General features: G+C 40.9%; 1 protein-coding gene across 4 annotated transcripts; it reads right to left on the bottom strand.

Moving 5' to 3' along the window:
- Nucleotides 1-8277: 8277 nt before the first annotated feature.
- On the bottom strand, nucleotides 8278-20511 carry Or-6 (olfactory receptor 6). Of its 4 annotated transcripts, none has more exons than XR_016323979.1 (9): nucleotides 20373-20511; nucleotides 18942-19203; nucleotides 18195-18311; nucleotides 17196-17614; nucleotides 16297-16399; nucleotides 14860-14955; nucleotides 13519-13674; nucleotides 12458-12572; nucleotides 8278-9498 (listed from the first exon to the last, which is right to left on the bottom strand). XR_016323979.1 is itself a non-coding variant. In XM_089731826.1 (9 exons), exons 1-8 carry the CDS (start codon nucleotides 20390-20392, stop codon nucleotides 12522-12524), a joined length of 1224 nt encoding a protein of 407 aa, XP_089587952.1. In that variant the 5' UTR covers nucleotides 20393-20511; the 3' UTR covers nucleotides 8278-9500. The 4 variants fall into 4 exon arrangements, 2 of the variants coding, with proteins under 2 accessions (XP_089587952.1, XP_089587951.1); XR_016323980.1 differs by having other exon boundaries at nucleotides 8278-9178; XM_089731826.1 differs by having other exon boundaries at nucleotides 8278-9500; nucleotides 12522-12572.
- Between the last annotated feature and the right edge of the window lie 2298 nt (nucleotides 20512-22809).

Genomic DNA, 22809 nt, shown 5'->3' with positions numbered 1-22809 from the left:
GGGCTCAAACCGGGAGTGTTGCTAACACTGGCCCTAGCTATAGTAGAGTTTCGCAGAATCTACCACCGGATCGGAAACGCGACCCATTGAGAAGATCCGGCGAGAAACTCAGTGAGCACGCGATATAAATTGATTGGATGTAGCGACAGTATCGCCAAGTGTGAGTTCAAAACCATAAAATACCAGACTTCGGTATGTTAGGAGCGATTTTAAAAGTCTTAATGCCTAATCCAGTTGATTCAACGTAATTTACACGCTGAATACGATGATATTTATTCAAATAAACACAGTTATTTTGGTAACTTAAGGACACATACAATTTAAATCTCCCATGCGCGATGCGGCTACACAAACAGAACGTCTTGTCAAAGGAACTGAGAAGTAACTAGAGTGCTGTTTGTGCTGGCACTTTGTACATCCTCATACTGTTTGTTCCCTTTTCTTATTTTCTAAAGAGCTATGCGTCTTTTATAGCTTTAATTAAGATAGTGTCGAATCTAAACTTTACGCTAGAGATTGCAATCAACTAAATAGCGGGTATTTTACTGAAAATAAAAAGACTGACTAGTATTTAAATGACGAAAATTGTAATAGTTCCATCCACTTATGAATTCTAATTTGAACTCTAGCATAAGTTCAGAATTCCACCTAACATAATATTAAAATAGGTGGCAACCAAAAGCGGTGACTGCCTTCAACTTGTTGTACAATGTACACGCTCTAATAAGAATTAAATACCAAGGTAACAATCAAGAAGCTACAAAAATCTCTTAAACAGATTGATATGTTAACTTTTAATTGTCTTTTCCGGAATATATTTTCAACGCGCCAGAAAACAACATGTCTTTTGTTAGTACTTAGTAAATAACTGCTTTTGAATATAGTAATTTTCAAAAAACAAAGTTAAATTTATTAGAGTGTTTGTCATATCTATTGAAAGTTTTATGAAGAGCGTACTAGCATAATATACTTATTCATTTGCTTCAAAATTGAACGTAGATATACATATTTATTATCAGTGTATCTGTATACTTTTGTCATCTTATTTTTTCTATCTATACCACAATGTATTCCCCTACAGTAATCAAAACGAATTTGATTTTTATTAAGTAGTATGGCGGCCCAAAAGACGCTGTTTCGACCTGAAAAACTTTAAAAAGTTAAAAACATTGAACATCAACTACCGAAAACAGTTTAGAATACGGAATACGCTGTGCCATGTCAATGCCAATATCCTGTAATAGAAACGTCAAAGCGTCTACGACCTTATTAAATCTGCGCTAGTGCGAATCGATCTTATTCAGAGTCGAGTAAATACGTGTTGTTTGCCGAAATCCTCACGAAATAGGATTACTCGTATCCACCTTAAGGTGTTAAAGGTGTCGTTTGTGATGTCTGCAAATTTCGATTTGTTCGAAGAACGAAATTCGCAGATACCTTTTTTGATCGCAAAAAAGATCGCAACGCTTATCACTTTTATTGCAGTACAAAAAGTAGCATATAAAAAATACTTTTAGAAAGTAATTTTGTTCTGCAATTCTTTAATGGCCACAGTAATGAACTACAAGCTTAAATTTGGAATTACCGTGTAGGTATTATTACCAGGGATACGTGCGCTAAATAATTTTGCCCTTGATCCACTGGCACCCTTCATTGGATCAAGAGCAAACATTCACAGGTCCGCAGATCAAGATACCTTTTCGGCCAACCCGTACCCTTGAACAGGAAGATCAAGTATCTGGGAGTCTCTCTGGATGCATAGACTATGACATTCCACCCACATATAAAATCAGTTCGCGACCGTGCCGCGCTTATTCTCGGCAGACTCTATCCCATGATCTGTAAGCAGAGTAAAATGTCCCTTCGGAATAAGGTGGCGCTTTATAAAACTTGCATAAGACCCGTAATGACTTATGCGAGTGTGGTGTTCGATGACGCGGCTTGCACACGCATAGATACCCTCCAATGCCTACAATCCCACTTTTGCAGGCTAGCCGTCGGAGCTCCGTAGTTTGTGAGAAACGTCTACATACACGATAACCTGGGCCTCGAATCGATCCGCAGAAACATAAAGTCAACGTCGGAACGGTACTTCGAAAAGGCTATGCGCTATAATAATCGCCTTATAGTTGCCGCCGCTGACTATTATTCCCAGAATCCTGATCACGCAGGAGCCAATCACTGTCGGCGCCCTTACGAATCCATCAGATCCAATAACCCTTGCATCAGACGCTTTTAGCTCTAACACTTATATCAGGTTTAGGGACCCCGGTAACTGTACTCGTCGAACTCGGCACAGAGTTCGACGTGCAACCTAACCTAACCTCTTTTGGAGTCACTCGGGCAGCAGTTAGTAAATCCTTCTGGCTGAGCCATTGCTCGTCGACCTGTCCTAGTGAAACTGGAAAGGCTTCCAGGCCACCAGTAATTCACAAAAAAACTGATTCTCGTAGAAACAATCCTATAAATGAGCTCGTAGGTCGGACATGGTAACTGTGGTCCTGAATTAATTACCCCCCTACAAAATGGGTAATAAATAAAGTCCATTAACCAACGCAAAAAATCACAATGACCATTTGTTTGGACAGAATTCGCAAACTGCAAATACTCAAGGGAGTTTCTTTGGCGAACAAATGTCTCCTAAGATTTGATTGGGATAAAAACGTACAGCTGCAATCAGTGCAGTTGTGAGTGCCATAATCAATCACGGCCATTCAATAAGTTTATGTTTGTAATAGGTGATACAGAAAGTTCTACCTGCATAGCTGCAAATTAGATAGCACCTCACGACTTAGTGGTGAAATCACACAGATTTGCTTAAAACCGAACAAAAACTTAGCACTGGTCAACGGCATCAAAAGGCTAAACGACTTCGTTTGAAATTCAATCATTGGCTATTTATTTATGAGGTTTATGATAATTGACTTGTGCATTCATCAGACAATAGAATTACGAGACACTGGCCATGTAACTCATAGTAGCAACTTTTTTTTCCTACCCTAATGTAGGTGCCCTAACATGCCCTAACATGTAGGTGAGCTCACGAGGCTCAAACCGGAGTGTTGCCTAACACGGGCCCTAGCAAGAGCAGTGATTCACAGAATCTACCACCGGATCGGAAACGCGACCCACTGAGAAGATACGGCGAGAAACTCAGTGGGCTGTGTCTATTGGTTAATTCGCTCGTGGAGCCTTTCGTCGCAAGCGACGGGTTTGACGAGGACGGTGACCGGTAGTAGCAACAGTATCTTCTTCTTAGCTACTTTTCTGATAGCGGGAGACGATGTTAGCGCCCGAATAGGCATCACGACCCTATCTTTTCTGTAATGAAATAGCCAATACGTTTCCGTTGCCAATGAAAAAAGATTCTTCCGCTATCAAATTTTGACCACCAATACCCACAACTTTTATGCCAGTACTAGCATAAGCTTACATGGGCAGATACCAATATACTATTCGCTATTATGGTACGGTCCACGGTGTCATAACTAATATAAGACCATTTTTCTAAAGTTACTAACTTAAGAAATAAATAAAAAATACTGAAGAAATAGTACTGGTATGAGAAAAGCTTAGAATAATACAAAGGAAAAGTATGGGTATGAAAATAGCGACCTATCGTTCAAACCTGGATTCGTGCTTGGCTTGGTAGGCATAAAAAAAATAAACATTTTCTAGAATAATCCAACGTCCAAACGGTCCTGGCGCCAACAGATTAGTTCACAATTGCTATAATGTTTTGCAATAAAAGCCACATGATCGTCGTTTATTAGCACATTTTACTCTTATCTCGACGCGTGGCCAGGAGCGATGTCACCCTACGAAATAATGAACTATTTCCCCTTTGTAACAGATACAACAATATGTTTGTATTGTTCTAGTGTTATATTTTTATGTATCAACAAAGAATGAAATAAAAAAATCCTACACTATTTTTTGTTTCGTTTATTTTACTGTTAAACCCCTAAGAAGAGTGTGTGTGAAGTCGTCATGGCCTAAAAGGATAAGACGCTCGGTTCACTCGCATAGACTGATGCAACTATGTATAACGGTGTTTGAATCCCGCAGACAGGTAACATTTTTTGTAGCGAAATACATGATTGCCTCATGTTCACGATGCGAGGCGATGAACGAATCACGTCATGTAATAATAAACAAACTTACAGAACTTCTTTTCATAGCTATACTATTGAGACATAAGCCTCAAGCTTCAAGGTGAGTGGCGGCTTTCATTTTGTGATATCTATGAGCTCCTTTTTTTCCTACCTAATTTGATAGCCTTGAGAGACTATGACAGCGTAACCCTAACCCTAGGTGAGCTCTTGGGACTCAAACCGGAAGTGTTGCTAACACTAACCCTAGCAAGAGCAGTGCTTCGCAAAATCTACCAACGGATCGGATATGCGATCCACTGAGAAGATCCGGCGAGAAACTCAGTGGTCTGATGAGCTTCGGAAACCACTTAACACCAGAAGAACCGCCGGATCGTGCACCCGTCTAACAAAAAAAATGAAAAAGATTATTTAATATGAAGGCTTCTAATTCTAATTCTTTAAAAATCTTATCTCCACACAATGTAAAACATAATTTATTTAACAATCAGCTAATGTGCTGTTTTAGCAGTCTCGTGCGACGCGGTTACGTTTTCCATGGCATTCCTCGGTTTGTATGTAATTAGTTACTATTTGTACTTGCTTAAGTTACTAGTTGTATTTAATCTCGGATAATTATAGAATTTGCTTTCTAAAATAGTAGTATTTCCACAACTCATAATTAGTTTTAAAAAGAAACAAAAAAAAAGTTCTCAAAAGTTCTTTGTATCGTAATTTGTCCTGTAATCAGTTCACTTGACTGAATTTCCAATGAGCTACGAATGCCTTTATGAAGTTTCAAGAGAGTTTCTTCATTCTATGTATTTGCATTTTATGTTATTATGACGGCCTAGAATTTGTTATTTGAGTGTATTTTGTTTGAGTTGGCCACTATGTAAAGGTAGGTTATAAGTACTAATTCGGTAAGCACTTATCGTTGGGACCCGTATTTGACAGTAAAACTTTAGGCTGGTATGTTAGCTAAGGTCCAATTTGTTTGCGGTCGGTCCAGCTGTCCGTGTAGGTACTGCAGCCTAATTTTCCTAACTGGATTAACTTCTATAGGCTCGTACGGGACCACTCTAATGAACCTCGTTCCAATCTGCCGACACTTACTTTTTTGCGTAAATACGTTCTGGGATCGTTACAGGCAAACATCAAACATATCGTACACAGATAGAATAATACATTAAGGTGAACTTTTATTGTTTATACATACAAAATCCGAAGATTTTGTCTCTTGTGTATTCGTGTATCCTTCCAAGCGGATCTTTTATTTTATCTATTAACTTATTTTTATAAGGCTTGAAGACTGGCGAGTGAGACTTATTAAACCACTTATCGTTTTGACTAATAAGGCTTAAATGGACGAGTTTTTACACTTTGTATTTCATAACAATGAGACCTTGAAGATTGAGGCAGACGAGTGTGAGTGGGAAAATTCCTTTTTTGTTGATTCGGCGGTACTATATATTCGGACTTTGTAGTCCGCTGATCGAAAAGGACAAAGTGAAACACTATCAACTGCCTCCAGTATCCTGTGTAGTGACATGACAAAACGTAGGTACAATTAGGCCGGTATCGCCCGATAGTAGTGTTGGACGAGGCCGGTAAGCTCCTTGAGCGTGTGGTTGCCGGGCGTCTTGTTCAGCACCTGGAGAACATTGGGCCGGATCTCGCGTCCAACCAATATGGCTTCCGGAGAGGTCGGTCGACCGTGGACGCGGTCTTACGGGTCCGCGATCTTTCCGACCAGGCGTGCTCTGGGGGAGGTGTACTGTTGGCTGTATCGATTGATATTGCCAACGCTTTCAACACGATCCCCTGGAGCACGATCGTGGAGTCATTACGGTTTCACCGCGTCCCCACCGGTCTCCGTAATTTGATTGAGGATTATCTCTCAGGGCGGGCGGTGATCTTCCCCGAGCGGAGTGGGTGGGGACGAAAAACAGTGTCGCGTGGGGTTCCACAAGGGTCGGTACTGGGTCCACTCCTTTGGAATATAGGCTTTGACTGGGTCCTCCGCGGGGCTAACCTGCCTGGCGTCGAAGTGGTTTGCTACGCTGACGACACGCTGGTGACGGCTCGCGGAGACGACTACCGGTCAGCAGCCGTCCTGGTTGTGGCTGCAGTGGCAACTGTGGTAAGACGAATAAAGAGACTCGGCCTAGAGGTGGCCCTCCAAAAATCCGAAGCAGTGTGCTTCCACTCAGCTCGGAAAGGGCCACCTCAGGGCGCGAATCTCGTAGTCGGGGGTGTCACCATTGCTGTCCAGCCGAAGCTCAAGTATTTGGGCCTCGTGCTGGACAGCAAATGGAGATTCGACCACCATTTTAAAGCGCTGGTTCCGAGGCTCATGGGGGCGGCAGGTGCGCTGACCCGTCTTCTTCCCAACGTCGGAGGATGCAGCGCCGGTACTCGGCGACTGTACCTTGGGGTGGTGCGCAGTATGGCCCTGTATGGTGCTCCCATGTGGTCGCCCGCACTCTCCGCGAGAAACGCGGCTCTGCTGCATAGAGCTCAGCGGGCGCTTGCGGTGAGGGTCATCAGGGGGTACCGCACCATCTCTCAAGATGTGGCCTGCGCTCTCGCCGGATCCCTACCCTGGGACCTCGAGGCCGAAATCTTGGCTGCGGTATATCGGCGTAAGGCGCAGGCCTTGAGTCGGGGGCGGTCGCCCGGCCCGTCGGCTGTCGGTCGGTGGAAGCGTGCTGCGCGTCATGTAGCATACGCTAAGTGGAGAGAGCGATTGCTGAAAGAACTTGGCCAAACTTCGGCCACCCGCCGGCGCACCCTCGAGGCCCTGGTGCCCGTGCTGGAGGCATGGTCGGATCGGCGTCACGGCGTACTCTCCTTTCACCTTGCGCAGGTCCTCTCGGGACATGGCTGTTTCGGGAGGTACCTGTGGAAGGTCTGCAGGAGAGAGCCACACCCGGGCTGCCACCAGTGCGGGCACCCGGACGATGACGCGCAGCACGCGCTCGAAACGTGCCCGCGTTGGGAGCACTCGCGGCGAGATCTCGTCGCGGTGCTGGGGAGAAACCTCTCCCTGCGGGCTGTCGTCGCCCGCATGTTAGAGGATCAGGGCTCGTGGGAGGCCATGGCCAGGTTTTGTGACCTGGTAATGGCGTCCCGTGAGGCTGAGGAGCGTGAAAGGGAGTGGGATCCCTCTTCAGCACCTCAGCGCAGAAGGCGGGATGGCCGGCGCGGGCGTGAAGCTCCCGCTCAGCCCCCGTAGGGACTATCAGGTGGCGGGTGCGGGGGCGCCCGGTACTCGACTGTCGGTCCGGTGGTGGGGCGGTGCAAGGTGGCTCCTGTGCGCCGCCCACGGTGTATCTCCCGAAATTACGTCCTTCGGGATTTTCCCGGAGATGAAATCCCGTCTTATCATCAGGACGGGTACCGGCGAAGGCAGACTTTCGGCGCGCACTGCGGTACCGTATGTCTGGTGTAGCCGGTGTGGTGGAGCTCGATGGGGTTTAGTCGGTAGTCGTTCTGCGGGGCAAGTGCTTCGCGCGCCTTTTTCAAGGCGTAGTCTCTTGCGAGGAATTCGGGGAGGTGGAGGACCTTCTCGTCCCCCTCTTCCTCTCAGGAGGCGCCGGAGTCCGACATAACCCGGTTCGTTACCCCCCCGGACCGGGTATCCGTAAATGGATTCCCCAGCGTTAAAAAAAAAAAAAAAAAAAAAAAAAAAAAAAAAAAAAAAAAAAAAAAAAAAAAAAAAAAAAAAAAAAAAAAAAAAAAAAAAAAAAAAAGGTACAATTAGGCCGCACCGCGCGTTCCCACGTCCCTTTTTTGGGTTGTTTTTTATGCTCTAGCTAGGTAAAGAAGCTCGCATCCGTGGTGTTAAATGGATAGAACCACGCACCTTGAGCATGTATCAAGTAAGGGTTGTAGGATTAATTTTCGTTTTTGTCGGATTCACCTAGCTATATCTATATCTAGAGCTATCTAGCTATATCTATATCTAGAGCTATCTAGCTTTATCTATATCTAGAGCCACCGCTGCAGTTGCAAAACTTATGAAGAAATTTGGTTAATACCTGCAAGATTTGAATGTCGGCGTAGTCATGTTACATTTCAGTACACTAATCACTTTACCTATTTATAGCTATGGATTTTAACGCCTTGTAAATGGAGTACCGCTCACTTTTTTCCAAACCGATAAAAAAACACTTTATAGTGAAGGAGATATTTAATTAAATTGATATTTGAAAGCTTTTTCTTAAACATACAATGAATTATTAAACTATTCAAATTTACAATAGTATAACGATATAGTATATTAATGCCAAGAATATTTTAGTGTGAATTTCATTTCAGTTTTGCTTGAAATAACAATTTCGATTATTTGTTCCACATTTCAATAAAAACAAGTGAGTGCTATATATGAATTAAGAGAATTAAAGCATTTAGATCTGAGTTTAATAGTGTATTGAATTGTGCACAATGACATGATTTACAACAGTTAAATCGCATGAGTGTATCGCACGTTTCCCCAATTCATTGGACATTACCTCATTGTTAGTTTCCGTGGTCACAGATTACTTTTATATTTCGAATAATATCGTTAATTTCTATTAATTATGCGGCTAGTAAATTGTATTTTCAAAATATCAGATAATTCGCAGACATGATTTGAGCGTAGATATAGCTATCGTTTTGACATTAATAAATTCAAGATTAAATTTAAGACAATTGTTCATTAATACAGTAACATTGTGAACGATGTGAGGGATGAGCTTAAATATATACAGTTAAAAAAATGTATATCAAATATTGCCTATATAATATAAAAGTCTAAGATACAAAAAAAAATGTTGATAGCGAATAAAAAAAAAACAGTATACCGCTCCCGTAAACGAAATTTATTTATAGAAAATAATGGTTTTTGGTTTTTTTTACGGTTCACGCAAAATGTATCACCTTTGAAATTAGTAGACCCCGAAGAAAATGGTCCTGGAAAATCTAAGCAGGCGATCAGCAACTTTTCATGAGCTACGTTGTCCGTGTGAGACATTTTAGTTGATTAGTTAAGTATTTTTTTAGGTTTAAACGTGTAATAATGGTGGTTGACTGTTTAATATCTGTGAAAAATGTGGCAAAATTAAATAAAATTGATGGACGATGCTTCTCGGGTTCTTCGGAAAATTACACTGAAGTGTCTGAAGATTTCAAAATATTTTACTAGAACTTTATTTATATCGAACTATCTCGTTTTGTTCCATTTGATTTCACTCAATTTCATCCCAATCAATTACTATTTCAAATAAATTAATTTGATTTCATTTCGCTTCATTTCATTTCTCATTGAAGATAACATATACCTATGCGTAGTTTACAATAATTGAAGTATAAGTAAAGTTAACGCTAGCAACAACAGCATCACAAGAAGCCGATTGCCAGTCTGAAAAAACAAGAAGAAAAAAGTTTACGAAAAAAATAGGTTTCTGTGCTCTTTGAAAATTAATATTTTCGTTAACGCTGACGTAGTAAACTGAAGAAAGGCTAGGCTGGATCTTTCTTCTCCATACGAGCTCCCGCCTCTGAGGGGAATATTCAAATTAGGGGTTCTAAACCGATTGCTTTGAACTCGTGCCCAACATAACATATAGCCAAGTCTCGAGTACATCACCAATTTTAGATGAAGAGGGAAAAAAGGTGTGTGGTGTCGTGGGACACCGGATAGAAACGAAGTTCCTTATTATAAAAATATTAATTTTAGGTTCTATTCGAGGTATAGAGAAATTAAAACTAGAGGTTTCGCAACAACCCACGGTTATTCGGTAACGTGCGAACTTAATATTATTGTGATACATTTCATTCACAGTTGCTTGTATAAGAGTTAGTGTATTGCGCAAACGAACGCTCTGAGATCGTGGTCAATGAATGATAAAAAAATATGTTATTTTTGTACGTTATTACAAAGTTAAGTCGTACACTGTGTGCATTATTAATTTGTACGTTATTACAAAGTTAAGTCGTGCACTGTGTGTATTACTAATAAAAATCGTACTCTCAAATCGGATACGGTAGTAACTATGCCCCCCCTCGTAGGCCCCTCAGGCCGACTCGCGGCGTTTGATGATGACGAAAAAGCAGAGCTGCTGGCCGATACATTGCAAACCCAGTGCACGCCCAGCACTAAATCCGTGGACCCTGTTCATGTAGAATTAGTAGACAGTGAGGTAGAACGCAGAGTCTCCTTGCCACCCTCGGATGCGTTACCACCCGTCACCCCGATGGAAGTTAAAGACTTGATCAAAGACCTACGTCCTCGCAAGGCTCCCGGTTCCGACGGTATATCCAACCGCGTTATTAAACTTCTACCCGTCCAACTCATCGTGATGTTGGCATCTATTTTCAATGCCGCTATGGCGAACTGTATCTTTCCCACGGTGTGGAAAGAAGCGGACGTTATCGGCATACATAAACCCGGTAAACCAAAAAATAATCCGACGAGCTACCGCCCAATTAGCCTCCTCATGTCTCTAGGCAAACTATATGAGCGTCTGCTCTACAAACGCCTCAGAGACTTCGTCTCATCCAAGGGCATTTTCATCGATGAACAATTCGGATTCCGTACAAATCACTCATGCGTTCAACAGGTGCACCGCCTCACGGAGCACATTCTTGTGGGGTTTAATCGACCAAAACCGTTATACACGGGAGCTCTCTTCTTCGACGTCGCAAAAGCGTTCGACAAAGTCTGGCACAACGGTTTGATTTTCAAACTATTCAACATGGGCGTGCCGGATAGTCTCGTGCTCATCATACGGGACTTCTTGTCGAACCGCTCTTTTCGATATCGAGTCGAGGGAACCTGCTCCTCCCCACGACCTCTCACAGCTGGAGTCCCGCAAGGCTCTGTCCTCTCACCCCTCCTATTTAGCTTATTCGTTAACGATATTCCCCGGTCGCCGCCGACCCATTTAGCTTTATTCGCCGACGACACGACTGTTTACTATTCCAGTAGAAACAAGTCCCTAATCGCGAAGAAGCTTCAGACCGCAGCCCTAGCCCTAGGACAGTGGTTCCGAAAATGGCGCATAGACATCAACCCAGCGAAAAGTACTGCGGTGCTATTTCAGAGGGGAAGCTCCACACGGATTTCCTCCCGGATTAGGAAGAGGAATCTCACACCCCCGATTACTCTCTTTAGACAACCCATACCCTGGGCCAGGAAGGTCAAGTACCTGGGCGTTACCCTGGATGCATCGATGACATTCCGCCCGCATATAAAATCAGTCCGTGACCGTGCCGCGTTTATTCTCGGTAGACTCTACCCCATGATCTGTAAGCGGAGTAAAATGTCCCTTCGGAACAAGGTGACACTTTACAAAACTTGCATAGGGCCCGTCATGACTTACGCGAGTGTGGTGTTCGCTCACGCGGCCTGCACACATATAGACACCCTCCAATCTCTACAATCCCGCTTTTGCAGGTTAGCCGTCGGAGCTCCGTGGTTCGTGAGGAACGTTGACCTGCACGACGACCTGGGCCTCGAATCTATCCAGAAATACATGAAGTCAGCGTCGGAACGGTACTTCGATAAGGCTATGCGTCATGATAATCGCCTTATCGTTGCCGCCGCTGACTACTCCCCGAATCCTGATCACGCAGGAGTCAGTCACCGTCGACGCCCTAGACACGTCCTCACGGATCCATCAGATCCAATAACCTTTGCATTAGACGCCTTCAGCTCTAACACTAGGAGCAGGCTTAGGGACCCCGGTAACCGTACTCGTCGAACTCGACAAAGAGTTCGCCGTGCAACCTAACCCATGAATCAGCTCGCTGAGTTTCTCGCCGGATCTTCTCAGCGGGTCGCGATTCCGATCCGGTAGTAGATTCATTCGCGAAGCAGCTGTTCTTGAGCTGTTAGGTCTCCTTCGGAGGCGCTCGGGTAGCTGTTAGCAAATCCCACCCCTCCTAGCTGAGCCTTTGCTCGCCCACCTGTCCTGGTGAAACTGGAAAGGCCTCCGGGCCATCAGTAATTTTTCAATCATAAAAAAAAAAAAAAACTAATAAAAATCTTACGTTACGGACGTTTTTTCCCGGTTAGGGTACCCCTCCGCATCGTCCCATAAGGAACTTCGTTCCAAAATATGCTCAGTGGCGCACATCGGTAGTGGTTTATATCTAACAGTGGACATGATGATGATGATGATGAATTAAAATATATACTTCCGAACTTGAGAGCAGTTCCGTTAGTTCCCTCAAACTGTTTCACAATTTACATAATTAAAACTATGTTTACCGTTAAATCCTGTGTTTGTTGTTTTAGTTTTATTATTTCGTACCTTTCCACTTATTGCGTTACGCTTCCAAAAACTAAATAACGTCGACAAAACAAATCATAATACCTTAATTGCTGAATAAAGAAAATACGTTTTTTTGTTGTTGTTCAACATTCCTTTTCCGTTATCTTTAAAATCTTGAATTTATCATCACGTAGTAAGAGAACATAGATTTAACTATCTGAAAACAGTAAACAAAATTCATTGTCTTTAATCTGAAATTGCACAAAGGGGATTGAACTAATGAACCATTGAGAATTAGAAAAAGTTTAATTTGGATTTTGAACTGCTAATGCCGATTTTATATTTCATACAAAACAATGGATTATTTTTTGTTATTTATTTGCATAGCTTTATATTTCTGAACCGTATTGGTAAATTGTATAAGTGCTAATCGATACTTACCTCAATCCTATAACTATTTTTGCAGCAACGCTTTGCAGGAAATAAATACTAACAATCAATTGGTGGTAAGATAAAACCACAGGAGTATGTACGACTATCCTACCTATTTTTGCCACGATTGAGTAATGAGTTCCTGTTTGAAGAGTAGGCAGCTGTTTTACTAGAGGTAGGGCGTCATGTGTATTCACGTGGGTATTATCGCCATGCCTATTTCTAGTGTAAGGCAGTAATGCGTTTCAGTTTGAAGGGCGGTGCAGGCGTTGTACTGCAATATTGGGACTTAGAACGCATGACTCAAAGTGGGTGGTGGCAGTGGGTTCTGATACAACTTAATATCAGATAGGCAAGAGTTTGTATACCCATCTATTTAAAAAAAAATAGAATAGAATTTTAAACTTCGAGCTCAAATCCCAAGGCGGTTCGCGACGCTTACGTTTTGATGACTGTAGCACGAAATGGGCCGTAAATTTTAAGCACACTTTGTAAATAGTTACATTGTATCGAATAACGGCTTTTGCCGTTTACTTCAAAGCCGAAGGAATTACCACTTCGTGACGTAAGTAAACGTGATAAACGGGCTTACCGGTGATTTTCGGTGCATTCATAGTAGTTATGATCTTATTCTACCATCCATCCATGTCCTCTATTTTATCATCAGTGATTTAATTTTATTAGATAAAGATTATTCTATACAATTGATCGATTAGTATTTCTAAACTTACAGAGAACGCAGGCTTCACTCCAGCCTTCATGCCGCAGACAGTCTCAAACTCAAGATCCGGCTGGGTTCGTTGCAGAAAAACTACAAAGATTTTTTGATTTTCAAGTGACATGCCCTCCCAAGGCAACGCGTATACATATTCACATAAGTCGTAATTCTGTAAAAAACATGCTATCTCCAAAAAAACTGGATAAGAAATATTTTTAAAGTAATCGGTTATACATCTAAAGAGTATTCTTCTTCTTCTACTTGCCCTAATCCTCCTATGTGGGATTAGCGCAGGTCTATGATACGTCTCGTCTCTGCACGCGCACTCATCTCTCGCATATCCTCTTTCACACACTCCATCCAAGTCTTTTTAGGACGATCTATAGATACATTATTCTTTTACTTTACGTGAGACATATAATACAATACATAGAATAACATAGATTCGTAGCTTATTTTTTTGATAGGTTAGCAACCAAATACATGACCCACGTGATTGTGAGTGATTACAGTTTTCATATACATCAGAGATGTCACCGTTTGTTGACTGTTTGCTGAAAGACATAGATATCAAAGTGTAAATTATGTCATCGACTTTGTGATATGACATCAAATTTTTGCAAGACTAGCAACTGCTAGAGACAAACTTGTCGGCGGTTGGATTAAAAGATCGGGTCTTGAAGGGCGTTCTAATACCAAGCCTTGTTATTTCACAGGTTTCGAAGAGCTCCAACTGGCAATGCTCATATCGTGGTATGAGGCGCCCGCATTATTATCCGGGTACAATTGAAGTACTTCAACCTCATATTCAATATTCGATCTTTCTCGCTAATTTCGTTGACCTGATACCGTGAATTTTTGACACGGCTGATACATTAGGCCAGCTTTTTTTCAATACCGATAATCTAACCTGGCTTGACGATGCATCTACTCTATGTGAAGCTGGTGTGGATGATGACCCTCTATAAAGCTATCGTATAGAGCCAATGGTGATCATTCGGCGCAATGCAACTATGGCTGCACCTACGCCACTCTCACGGTTAGGACTTTTCGAGCTTAAGTTGGCGTAATATTTGCATTAGCTGGCGGACCACTGCGGAGGCGACTAGGATATGACAAAGCACTCGTTCGTAAGCACAAATTTGGTATATACCAGTGAAAAATTGTTGCGCTTCTCTAGATTTTGAACTCCCGCATAGATACAAGGCTGCCGTTGGGCATCTAGTCATTTAGGCCACGTCGTTTCACTCTATTATGATGATAATGATTTCAAACTCTATTATTATTACCATAATTTTTTATGATTTATGACAAGGTAATAGAAAATATAAACAAATTGATAAATCATACAAACCTGACGACGTATTTCCTCCAGCACAATGGATAGAAAAATCAAACCTCCTAAATATAAAAGTATCATTAAGCCGTACATCAAAACATTTTCTTTTTCCTGAAATCGTTAGTTTCAGTAAATACAATAAATTATGCAGCCAAATTATTTTAACTACGTGAACAGTTTTATAATATTTCATTAAAACAACCAAGGTATATTCATGGTTGCCCTTTAATTCAAAAGCCTATAAACTCTCAGCAATGATACATTCGCTGGAATTTTCGAAGCTATTAGAAACAGAAAATATTACTGTAGTAACTGTTAGGACGGGCTTTTTTTTTTAACGCTGGGGAATCCATTTACGGATACCTGGTCGAGGGGAGTTACGGACCGGGTTATGTCGGACTCCGGCGCCTCCTGAGAGGAAGAAGGGCCGAGGTCCTTCACCTCCCCCAATTTCTCACAGGAGACTACGCCTTGAAAAAGGCGCGCGAAGCACTTGCCCCGCAGAACGACTACCGACTAAACCCTATCGAGCTACTACTACACTGACTACACGAAACTTACGGTACCGCGGTGCACGCCGAAAGTCTCGCCTTAGCCGGTACCCGTACTAATGTTAAGACGGGATCTCATCCCCGGGAAAATCCCGAAGAACCTCGTCTCGGGAGACACACCGTGAGTGGCGCACAGGAGCCATCTTGCACCGCTTCACCACCGGACTAACAGTCGAGTGCCGGGCGCCCCCGCACCCGGCACTCGATAGTCCCTACGAGGGCTGAGCGGCGGTCTCTCGCACGCGCCGTCCACTCCGCCTTCTGCGCTGAGGAGCCGAAGAGGGATCCCATTCTCTTTCGCGCTCCTCAGCCTCACGAAGCGCCATGACCAAGTCACAGAACCCGGCCATGGCCTCCCACGAACTCTGGTCCTCTACCATACGGGCGACGACAGCCAGAAGAGAGGTCCTGCCCCAACACCGCGACGAGGTTTCGCCGCGGGTGCTCCCACCGTGGGCACGTTTCTAACGCGTGCTGAGTGTCATCCTCCGGGTGCCCGTACTGGTGGCAGCCCGAATGTGGCTCCCTTCCGCAGACTCTCCACAGATACCTCCCGAAGCATCCATGCCCCGAAAGGACCTGGGTGAGGCGAAGGGAGAGCTCATCGTGTCGCCGGTCCGATCATGCCTCCAGCACAGACACCAGTGCCTCGAGCGTGCGCTGACGAGTGGCCGAAGTTCCGCCGAGCTCCTCCAGCAAGCGCTCTCTCCATTTGGCATACGCCAGACTACGCGCAGCATGCCTCCACCGATCGACAACCGACGGGCCTACGATATGTTCTAAAACTGTGATGTGCATTGTAATTGAATTTCAACATTCAAATATAGCAGAATATTTCCTAATAGCCAAAATCGTAATTTTAAGTCATCAAGATATTATGTAGCGAAAATAGTCGTTTTACCCCGTTCATGATTTGATACAAAAACAAGCCATCCTCAATTAAGTTCTGAAGATAATTCGATGCTACGTTTAACCCAAACGCTGACTGCACTTCACCGAAAATTCTGTGAAAGAAACGATAAATAAAAATGATTAAATAAAATATACGATGCCTTAACTAGCGGCCAATTAATCTCGAGAAGAAACTTTTTTAATTCATCGAATTTTATTCCTTATAAAACTTATGTCATGCATAGTGTTGTCAAATACATTCGTAGCTTTAAGAGTAAGATTCCTGATGCACTTCCATCTAGTGATGTGACCACGCCTGTGCTCAAATTCTTCAGGCGGATACCAATTTTTCTTAAAAAAAATACATTATGGATGTCTTCAAAAATGCCTTCCACGACATTATTGTGTATTGAAATTAAATTCCGCAAAAATAATAATTTCCTTAATTTTTGGTTATATCGTGGTACAGTCATTCTGCCTATTTTTTTGCGAAACAGTTATACAATTGAAATATGGATCTAGTTGATTGGCAGCGTTCCCTTTATCATGTCTATCGTCTCCGGTAACCGTACTATCTAGTTCCTGAGCTGAATCTATCTATGCATCGTACAATCCTCAAATATCAATTTATATATCCAAATACCCATCCACAATAGGTACTTTACTAAAAGAAAACTAGCTCGATATTATGATGTATTTCTTATATATTTCTTCATAACTTTCGTCGTTTTTCGTAGATGCATGATAGTAAGAAAAAAGATAAAGAGTAAGATGAGATTTGGTTTTGATATTGGCTTTATTAACGTTTAAGTGCGGAGGTGACTCGTAATCATCAATCATATGCGTCGTGTAATCGTTTTCCATTTGAAGAATATATATTTTTTATTATCTTAATCTTAAAATAATTACCTTATTATATACGCGTGATATTCCAGTATGCTCACCAAATACCCCTTTTTCTCGCTTTCATTGAAATCATCCGACCAGTTCGATTTTACATTGTTTTTCAATATTTGGATGTGCGCAACTACATGGAAAACTGCAATGAAGTTAAATATATCGAATGTCACAATAACCGTTACAGCAGTCGCGCCCAAGTATATACACAACGTGTGTATTATTATGTAGTCCCTCAAATTGTATTTATAATCCAATGGCGTCCAAAAATAAATATAGTATTGGAATTCCATGGACTTGTTCATGATTTCCTCGAAATGTTTTATGTTGTGCAAGGTGGGTTTCAGCATCCAAGATAGACAATTGATCGCTATCAAAATTACGAGGAAATACGCAGTGAAGCGTGACACTCGTTCGATTTGTATTACTTTCTGTAAAATGAAAACAAACAATTTCGTAATCTTCAGTAAAGGATCCCGAGATTCCAGTGGAAATGTAATAGCTATGGATTATACTGAGTCAGAAAAAGAAGTACATTATGGAATATTTTATCTATCTGCATTATAAACACTAATACTTAAAGGGTTCATTCCACGACTTTCACATTAAATGAGTTTCAAATGCAATGATCACTGGTAGATTGAAAACTGCAGGTACGATGTCAGGAGCAAACAAATGTTTCTCACTACTTCTAATTATAGCCTTGGTTATTACAGCTTAAGCTCGATGACTGACCCACCAATATTCACTTATAATAAAGGTAGTATAGTAATGCAGTATGGTACGGTACGTTACAGAATGGCAGGGAACGGTATGGTACGATACGGCGTGATACGGTACGGTATGGGGTGATACGGTGCGGTATGTCGTGGTACGGCACGGCACGACTTGGCACGGTACGGCGGGGTATGGTAACGATTTTTTTGTAAATTATATAAAAGTGCTTATGTTTTATGCAATATTCTGTTGTAATAAAAAAAAAAAACACCTAAAAAATATTGAAAAATTTACCTTTTTTACGAATTCATTGTTTTCGTTTTTACGATAAATACTGTGTATGTGAACGTTATCCATGAAATTCTTCATTAAATTGACGTAGCATTCAGCTTTTGCTGATTCAGCTTTGATCTAAATCATAACACTAAGCTTTAAAAGGTTATTAACTTTAAACTTGAAATTAAAGTTTATAATATGAGCACTGTATATTTCCGTATCACAAAATTTGTTAAAGAGATCATGATTCTCTTTGAAATTTCTCTTTTTTTATTTAATAGAGGGATACATCTCAAAAATCTCACAACGTGACTTCCACTGCTGATCTTGAAGCACGTGGTCAAGTCTTATCTCTCTGTCTAAGGTCATATAGCATAACGGCTATCCCGCTCTTCAAATTAGAATCCATTACTGCTCAAGGGAGCAAGGAAGGCCTACCCGTGCGGGCTCAAAATACTAACAATTATAGTACATAATATGCTGTTATACTTGTCACTTTTTTTCAATAAGAAATTATCGCTTTAACTAAATAGTGATTATTACATTTTTATTATTAATATTATTTTTTTAACTTAAAACACCATTTGAATAGCTCTACTAATAATGCGCTGGTGTTTAATCATTAAAAAGGAAAATTATGTTGTTTTTTTTCCAAATTATTTACTCGCGTGTTTTTATATTATATTTACATAATATTATTGAATTCGAATCTAATTATAAAGTATCAGTAGACGTCGTTAATAAGTTATTACAAAGTTTTTTTACCCCAACAAGCGCTCCCAGCGGTGTTATTGTGATTGCAATGATGAATACCGACTTATCTATCGTTTGGTAGTTCAATATAATAAAAAGTATCTGCGATATGACCACACATTTGCCGAACACCCGGACGACATTACGCTGCAGATGGTAAAACCAGCCCACGTACTTCGGGAAAGTGTATCCCCACCATGTTAAGTCAATTGTACTTTCGATCGTCGAAACATGGGCAAGCACCTTGTAAAACAGTTGAGTTCTCGGATGTTGTCTGGAACATACAAAAGAAAAACATTTAAACTATTCGAAATCACCTTATTATAACAATACTGGTGGTAGGACCTCGTGTGAGTCCGCACGGGTAGGTACCACCGCCCTGCCTATTTCCGCCGTGAAGCAGTAATGCGTTTCGGTTTGAAGGGTGGGGCAGCCGTTGTGACTATACTGAGACCGTAGAATTTATATCTCAAGGTGTGTGGCACATGTACGTTGTAGATGTCTATGGGCTCCAGTAACCACTTAACAATAGGTGGGCTGTGAGCTCGTCCACCCATCTAAGCAATAAAAAAAAAACACCACCTATATAATATGCACAGGTACCACTCTACGTAGTACGAAGTAGTAATTTGTCCTGATTTACTTGCGGATTCAGACCTCATGTCTGAAGGTGGCTGACGACATTCACGCTTTGATATTTATGGGTTCCGATAACTACTACACCGGGTGGGTCATGAACTCTTTTGGCGCGCACTATGCGGTACCTTAGGTTTCGTCTAGCCGGTGTGGTTCGCCGGTCTATACGGTAGCACGATGGAGCTTAGTCGGTAGTCGTTTTTTTTTTATTGCTTAGATGCGTGGACGAGCTCACAGTCCACCTGGTGTCAAGTGGTTACTGGAGCCCATGGACATCTACAACGTAAATGCGCCACCCATCTTGGGATACAAGCTCTAAGGTCTCAGTATAGTTACAACGGTTGCTCCACCCTTCAAACCGAAACGCATTACTGCTTCACTGCAGAAATAGGACTCACAAGAGGTCCTACCACCAGTAAAAAGCAGGGCGGGTGCCTCGTGCGCCTTTTTCCAGGCATAGTATCCTGAAAGGAATTGAAGGAGGAGGAGGACTTCAGTCTTCCTCTTCTCCCTCTTCTTCCAGTGAGGCACCGGAGTCCAACATAACCCGGCTGGCTAACCCCTCGACCGGGTATCAGTAAAGGATATCCTAGCATAAAAAAGGTGGGTCAAGAACTAATTCACCTGTCTACGGAAAAATTAAATAACTCTATAGAAAATTGTGTTATCCCGGGTGGTCGAGCGGTATTTGCTTAAATCTCCACTCTTAGAACTCCACTGTTATCTGTCAATTGTATGTAAAGGAACGTAGTTTTGGTAGCATTTATCCACAAGTCTCGAAGTAATATCTTAATACATATAACTTACAGATAATATTCTTCCTTCATCTTTGTATACGTTTGTTATTGCGGTAAGTTCATAGCATAATAATGAACAACAATAAAACACTAGGTTAGGTTAGTTTTACTAATAAGCGCTTTCATCAACATCAAATATTAAAATTAGCGTTTGATAGCGTTAGTAAATTATTAGTTTATAATAAAGTACGATAATAATATGTTTCAATATGTACTTTGAATAGAAAAGAATAAAGGGGTAAATACGTATGTTTGCTTCATTTTGCTTTCCAAGATACTCGTAAGAACCGTTCGAAATATCAACTTCAAAAGCCCGTGTTTGTTCTGACACCCCGTCTAGTTCTTCTTCGCAGTGGACGAGCCATTTTGTGTCTTCAACTATTTGTATTCAGTTGAAATAAACGGATCCTTTTACAGGATCTGTACAAGAGAAAATGATAAATAATGTAGATAACTCGATCACCACGAGCGATTCCTTTGACCACCATAGAGCACGTTCGGATCATACAATACAAATACAGAGGGCTTCGAAGTTTCTTCACAGACGAATCGGTTCTAAATGATTAATGACCTCGGGCTTATCGACAGTGTTTTAACGGATTTGTATTTTTTTCGGTTTTCGCGAGATGTAGACAAAATTAAAACAATTTTTTTTTATTGCTTAGATGGGTGGACGAGCTCACAGCCCACCTTGTGTTAAGTGGTTACTGGAGCCCATAGACATCTACAACGTAAATGCGCCACCCACCTTGAGATATCAGTTCTAAGGTCTCAGTATAGTTACAACGGCTGCCCCACCCTTCAAACCGAAACGCATTACTGCTTCACGGCAGAAATAGGCGATAATATTTTATAATAAATATTTTTACGTTTTTGCCTCGCTTTTATTATTTTCATTTAACTATTAAGCTTCGGACGTTAGATGCTCTTATCGTAAAAATGAAAACCCAAGTCATAAGCGCTACTAGCCCGTTAGATACTGCTTGTTTTTTCTGTGTGATAAGAAATAGTTTAAAAAAAAAATTGACTGTGGTTAGCATAGTAAACGCCTTAGCCGTCCGTGAGCATGAAAAATGTCAGGTATCCGAAACGATCTATAAGTATATATATATATTTAAATAGACTAGAACTGGATTATCTACGTATGAATATGCAACTCGACTCGAATTATATGCAATAAATTAGATATAGAAGTACAATAAAAACGATGCAAAATGACATCGACGTTTTAATGATCGTAGTTATTGAAACATAGCTTTTTAATAAATATTTGTAATTGTAGATATTAAACTCGACGAGTAAATATTATTCCTCGTTCGGTTTGAAGGTTGAAACAGCGGATACAATTGTTTGTATCGGCTGCTCTGACCTTTTCTATACATATAATTACTTTTTTTATATTATTATAAATATTATTACTGAATAACTTTATCAAACATACGATTACTACAATAAAACTTAAAGATAGAGTACATTTAGATCTACTATAGGGATATTAAATCGAAAAATATGATATATAGACATTTCACAATATTGATAGACGTTACAGCAAAGCCAAAAAAAAATTTTGGAAACACATCCCTTGAGATATTGGGCTCTGTGTTAGAGTAGCACCAAAAATTACAAACAAAAATCTATCAAACAACTTATATTTTAACCAAATCATGTCATACATATTCATAGGTCACATACAAATTCTAATGCAAACCGCGGTACAGAGCTGGAAGTGCTTGCCGAACCAATATTGACATTAATGAATAAGGAGCAAATACGAGTCAAACGGAATAGTTGAGTATGGGTTGTTTCAAGTGAAGCTCGAACTTCTGGAAGTAGCTTCCAAATTAAATTGAATTAGGTTTGACTTTGGATATTGATAGTCGTAGATGATTAATATCAGCGAAGAATACAAAGGCTTTAGGTATGTGCATAAAGGCTGCCACTTGCTGAACATAGATACATCCAAAAAATTTGTTTCAAAAATACGCTTTTATAGAAAATCCAACTAAAAAATAGAAAATAAATTTTAGTAAACTTGAATTAAAAATAGTGTAAAAAAAATGATTTTATTGTAAAAAAGCATCTATTTTTTCGTTGGATTTTCTATAAAAGCGTATTTTTTTTAATTTTTTTTTTAAACTATTATTAATTTTTCATTTTTTAGTTGAATTTCAATTTATATTTTTTTTTTTAAATATTGAATTGTCATCGATTCTTAATAAGTATGCCAAATTTCGAGTTAATCCGACGTTTTGAAAGGGTTCTAAACCATGTTGAAAGATTCCGTTACACACTGACATGCATACGTCTGAAGCTAATAAAAGCGTATTAATGAATGGCTTCCTAATCTTACTTAAGTCACGAAAGTTTGAATAACACAGTATTAATTTCATTATCATTTGACTCCGCTCTTGAGAAATCATATAAATATTGTGGTTCTCCTGTATCAG

This window comes from Bombyx mandarina, chromosome 12 (genome assembly GCF_030267445.1).
Source record: "Bombyx mandarina strain Sakado chromosome 12, ASM3026744v2".
NCBI lineage: Eukaryota > Metazoa > Arthropoda > Insecta > Lepidoptera > Bombycidae > Bombyx > Bombyx mandarina.
This window is presented reverse-complemented; position numbering and strand designations above follow the sequence as displayed.